The following is a 6,000-nucleotide window of genomic DNA, read 5'->3' on the forward strand; positions in this document are numbered from 1 at the left end:
CCAGGCCCACAGAATATATGTGCAGTGGCCTGCAAAAGTATTCACCCCCTACCAATTTGACAGTTAGATGAATTACGAATGATGTAGAAACAATTTTTCCAAATTAACTTTTTTATTCATAACTGATGAGATCAAACTAAACACTGTTATAGTTGAAGGAGGTTACCATGTCAGGAATACCTGTAAAAAAATATGTACAAATCAAATTTCACTGGTTGTAAAAGTATTTAACCCTTTAGGAGGTCAATACTTGGTGGAAGCACCTTTTACAGCAATGACTGGTACGAGTCTTTTTGGGTTGGTCTCTACCAGCTTTGTACAGCGAGATGGTGAAATCTTTGCCCATTCTTCACGTGAAAATTGCTCAAGTTCTGCCAAGTTTGATGGGGATCCTCGATGGACTGGAATCTTCAAGTCTCACCATAAATGTTCACTTGGGTTAAAGTCAGGACTTTGACTGGGCTACTCAAGAACATTTATTTTCTTCTCATTCAGCCACTCCAGTGTGGCTTGAGCTTTGTGTTTTGGATCATTGTCCTGATGAAATGTGAATCTCCAACCCAGTTTCAGATTCATGGCTGACTCAAACAGGTTTTCATCAAGGATTCTCCTGGATTTGCACCGTCCATTGTCCCTTCTATCCCGACAAGCTTGCCAGTCCATGCTGATGAAAAGCAGCCCGATGATGCTGTCACCGCCATGATTGAAAGTAGGGATGGTGTTGACTCGGCTTGCACCAGATGTAACACTTTGAATGTAAACCAAAAAGTTCAATTTTTAGTCTCGTCTGACCACAAAACGTTTCTCCCCAAACCTGCAGTATCATCAAGATGCTTTTTCACAAACTTCATAGGAGCTTTCTGATGCGTAATTTTCAGTTATGGCTTCTTTCTTACCACCTGCCCATAGAGGCCGGCTTTGTGAAGGGAACGGGATTATGGTTGATTGATGAACACTGACCCCCATCTCAGACACAGAGCTTTGCAGATCTTTCAAAGTCATTCTTGGATTTATCGTGACATCCAGAACCAGTTTCCTGCTTGCCCAGCTGCTGTGTTTGGATGGGCGACCCAATCTGGGTAGGCTCTGGGTGGTATGATACATCTTCCACTTCTTAATGATGGATTATTCTGGACTCAAAGGGATAACGAGTGATTTTGAAATATTCTTATAACCCTCTCTGGAGCGGTGCTTCTCCACCACTTTATGTCTGACCTCTGTGGAAAGATCCTTGGTCTTCATGTTTGCCTTGTTGGTTGACCAAGTGGGTTTCACCTTATAATTCCTTCGATAAGTGGGGGAGCTAAATTTTAAAGTTGAACCACTGATTACATACAGGTGAAAACTATTACACTTATTTTGTAACCTTTCAAACAAATAATTTGCTCCTGAAGTGATTTAGGGTCAATTAGGCAAATGGTTTGAATACTTAAGTAACTGAGAATCATCTGATTTTTCTCTGTTAATCTAATTTGTTCACATTTTATCTGCATTTAAAAAAAATCTTTAGCACTTTGGAGTAGTTTGTGAAGACTCTATATATTAAGTTTGATTTGAAACCATTATGAAATAAGCTCAAGTGGCATCAAAATGTGAAAACTTTGAAGGGGGGTGAATAATTTTGCAGGCCACTGAATGCTTCTTCACGAACTGACGGGTGCTGAGGATTGCCTAGATGCGATGGTACCATTCTTCGAAGAGGAGCAGATGGACAATGGAGAACCCATGGTGCTGGTGCTCCAAAAGAAGACGAACAATCCTCAACTCTCCTCTCATCCCCTCGAGAGATTGTTGGGCCCAGGTGATGGTGCAAAGCTGTGCTCCCAGCGAACTTTGCTCATCTTTTCACAAAGTACTGCGACAGATACTCTGGCCGACCAGGCTGTCCTTCTTCTCGCTCGGGATGTAGATCCTTTAACTTTACTTCCACAAAAGATATATGGGAGCAAGCAACTAATGGTGCCAAATACCTTAGCTCCATTCGTTTTGCAACCATGCGACACCGAGGCAACAACAACTAACTCACAGGTAGCAAACATTTCTCAGTGCAAGTGCTCTACTCATCACGATTGGTAAGATTCCATTTTTCTCCCATCTGTGGAATTTCAAGGCTGTGTTTGTCCAATGGATCACTCTCCCCGCATCTATCAAGTGATGGCTCAGCTTCATCTCACCATCCCGTACACCTACCCACGATCTTTTCGATCCTAACCCTGTCTATCTATAGAATACCCCCACTACAATCTTCCGTTTCACTTTCAATGAATAACCCTTAACGGCATTGTATTTCGCTATTCCATTAGTAGCCTTGACATCCGTAAATAAAATGAAATAAATGCATTCTTTGTGGGTTCAGTACCGTGAAGTTAAACCCGAAGCTTCCTCGTTGCAAAGTGCTAATTTGTGGTTTGTTTGATTTTTGTCTCTGCGGTCTGAAATCGTTTATCGGTTCATCAATTGGCCTTTTGCCCGTACTTGGCAATCTCTGGTAATTTGTGATGGCTATATTTCGAACAAGCTTCGCCCATTTTATCCTCAGCGGTCTGTCTTCAAGAACCTCATGATTTCTTCCTTTACAGGCATGAAGAGTCCCTTCAGGACTTTGCTGCTGTGTTGAGAGATGCTGTTTTGCTTATTAAAAAAAACAAGAAAAAGAGTAATGATGTTGAGTTATAATATTTTGAGGAAATGTATCTTTTCGAGTTGGGAACCAATATTCCAAATCTCCATAATGACGTGTTTTCACTTTCATACACATGCTGGAATTTTTTTTTTTAAATAATCAAGATGGTGGCAAGTGAGATCACTGACAGGGTGGGACAGTGAATAATTTCTGATATTTCTGCTTAATGAAACCATTGAACATGTTTAAACTTACAGACGACTGGGTGCACAGAGAGGTGATGATTGCTTGTCAACGACATCCCCATTTGACTGGCGTAAGTCATTTAAGGATGACCATGAAAGTGGACAGAAAAGAATGGCACATGATCAATAGTGTAAACAATCAGCGAGTTTAGGATTTCATTTTTACCAGCGGGAGAGAATTTGTTTGTCATATCGATTCAGAAATGAATATTAGTATTGGTAGTTTCGAGTCTGGTGTCCAGGACAAGAAAGGCCCTGGTCAAATTTGAGGCTCATAGAGTGACCAATTGTCCAAAGTACGACAGTGACGTAATTTTGTAAATACTGTACTCAACTAGCTGTTCCAGCCACAATTCAGGATGATAAATACTGAGACTTGTGAAGTTGCACTGCCCATCGATATTTTGTGTGTCGCAATGTCTATGACCTCAATATTATTCTTCAATTCCCTTGCCTTTGCAATTCAATGTCATGTCCCAGGGTCACCTTTTCCTCCATATCCCCAAGAACAATCATGCATTTGGAACTCCATTTGCCATTTGTGTAACCAGGGTTGTCGTGCTTATAAAGTGCTACTCAAGTATTTCTACGAGGCAATGCCAGACCAACAAATGAAGATCTCTGCAACAACAGATTTCATAGAAAATTTTGACACATGAGAAGGATCCACCATTTTCTCTTAAGGTTGTAGCAGTGTGCCTTTACATGCGAGATATTGGCTGTGTTTAAGAGGCCCGGTGCAGCTGCACTTCTTTACAGCGCTGACATTCCGGATAGGAAATAGACAGTGCGAGCAGTGTTCTTGCTTGTTAAAAGACGCCAGCATGGAGTCGTTATGGTAGACAGTGCCTTGTAAAACACCCGTGGTGAGGTCACCACAAAAAAAAACCTACCCTCCTGTGGATCACACAACGAAAGAGCCTTTCCAACCTGTGCACTTGCGTGAGGAAGGCCTTGCAATGGAGTGAAATAGGAAGGGGGAAGAGCATGGCAAAGCAATGCGGTGGGTGCCTCCATCTGCCACATGCATAATGCGGTTTTAAATCATGGTATGTAGATGAAAAGGCTTTCCGAAATAGCACGTCGAATTCCCAGGCTGTCTGCAAGCGTGTAAATTTAGGGGGCCTACATCTGTGATTGTTGCTTTCTTCACATATGAAGAGCTTGAGTTACTCAGGCAGGGTTTCTCCTCGAAGCTTCAATTTCTAAATAATTATAATCTTTTTATGATTACCTAGATTATGGAAGTAAAAAAATACACAAATTGTTGAACAACTAGCACAACCTGTGGGATTTGCTGCCAAAATGTGGCATTGATTCCGAGTAACTGCATGGTGTGACACACAGGGTTCTCGTTATTAAACAACGTACCGTTGAGTCTTGACTGTCGGTTTGCCCGAACCCGCAAGAAAGTCTACAAAGAAAAGAGGAAATGGCAAAGTAGTGTTAGTAAAAATAAATAAGTAAAAATAGTCACATCGTGCAACATCATTTTTCCCTGTACGAGTCATTCATGGCATGCCTCCGTTCATGGCTCGGACGATGATATAGGCCATAAAAAAGCAAGTCCTGAAATACCTTTAAATGATCTGCATTTGGAATTTTATATAAATCAAGGAAAGGGCGAGAGGTACACTAAAGGCCAGTGCAGATCTCTTGCTTGCAAATTACTCCCTTATTCAGCGATGTGTGCCATTAAATATGCAACATTTAATTTCAAAAAGAATCACTCAGCGCCATTGGGAATGAAGTGCGTGTTTATATGCCACATACTTTGAAGTTCACGCGGTGCTCAAGTCAAGAGTGGTAATTTAACAAAGCCACATTGAATGTTCTACAACAGCCGCGGAGGAGCACAGAACGCAAATCGAACAAGATTTGTAACCGCATCATCTCTCTCCCGTAAGCTTCGCCTGAGCTACTGCGGCGATACTTTCATGTAGTTGGAAACATTCCAACGCAATATGAAGATTATATTTGCTATTCGTTGCTATTATATAAAAGGAAATATTCAGAAGCGACTGTTTATGATTGCCTCCTGAACCACGCACAAACTCATCCATCGCTAAACCTGTGCATTCGAGAAGTTTCATGCTTAATTCCAGTGCCGCAATTAAGGAGATTTATTGGGACTAGCAGAGTCCTGGCTTCATGGAGCTGCCCCGGCACATGTGCAGATTTGTGACCATATCTATCTATCTCTCTCTCTCTCTCTCTCTCTCTCTCTCTCTCTCTCTCTCTCTCTCTCTCTCTCTCTCTCTCTCTCTCTCTCTCTCTCTCTCTCTCTCTCTCTCTCTCTCTCTCTCTCTCTCTCTCTCTCCCTCTCCCTCCCCTGTCTATACGGGCGACAACACGTTCTTCTGACACATCCCTTTACTTGGGTTGTGTACAGTCAACATACCGCCATCTCGATCACTCCCTAAAACAATAAATAACCCGGGTTACGTACATGAAGCAAAAACATGTGTCCTGCTTAAAATTGTACTGCCCTCCTCCCAAAAGGAAGAAAATGCCAAGAATGGCAAAATATGTATATATTTTCAAAACTTGATGCAATCAAACAAAACTGGCACATGCACAACTTCAGGGTGCCCTCATTAATCCCTGAAAGTTTCATCTTCCTTGGTAAAATCCTCTTGGAGGATTAGGTGAGACACAATACTTTCCCTCTATTATATATATATATATATATATATATATATATATATATATATATATATATATATATATATATATATATATATATATATATATATATATATGACAGTAAAACTTCCTTCACCTGGTCACCAAGAGGTCAGAAAACTTATTTGAAAGTAAAATGTATTTTCCAACTAGTCTGGTCTTGAGATTATGGGAAATGTAGAAAGGTGTCTGCAAGCTAACAAGTTACTCATTCTGTTGTTTAAATCCATCTCATCTAGTTTTATGGAGTTTTTGTGTTTGTAATATTATGCCAACGAGCTGTTGTGTTGGATAGCCAGAAAGGAATTACTAAGCCGTGAGACAGATGCTCACCCTAAATAAGCCTGGCTAGCTGAAGTGCTAACTGCATTTGCTTACAGGACTTATTCAAGATTAGAAGGCCATTAGATAAATTGATAATGTCCTGATTTCAACAGCTTACAATAA

At 40.9% G+C, this 6,000-nt stretch overlaps 1 protein-coding gene across 9 annotated transcripts in view; it reads right to left on the bottom strand.

Annotated features, from left to right (window-relative positions):
* Nucleotides 1–6,000, bottom strand: part of LOC147024922 (E3 ubiquitin-protein ligase Rnf220-like) — a 278,387-nt gene that overhangs the window by 62,264 nt on the left and 210,123 nt on the right. For all 9 annotated transcript variants that reach the window (XM_085885323.1, XM_085885324.1, XM_085885322.1 and 6 more), the window contains one exon: nt 4,240–4,282. In XM_085885323.1, the coding sequence (XP_085741449.1) occupies nt 4,240–4,282 (43 nt within the window). The remainder of the gene's footprint in view (nt 1–4,239; nt 4,283–6,000) is intronic.

Source organism: Eptatretus burgeri, chromosome 6 (assembly GCF_056783735.1).
Source record: "Eptatretus burgeri isolate ZD-2024b chromosome 6, Ebu_testis_v1, whole genome shotgun sequence".
Lineage (NCBI taxonomy): Eukaryota > Metazoa > Chordata > Myxini > Myxiniformes > Myxinidae > Eptatretus > Eptatretus burgeri.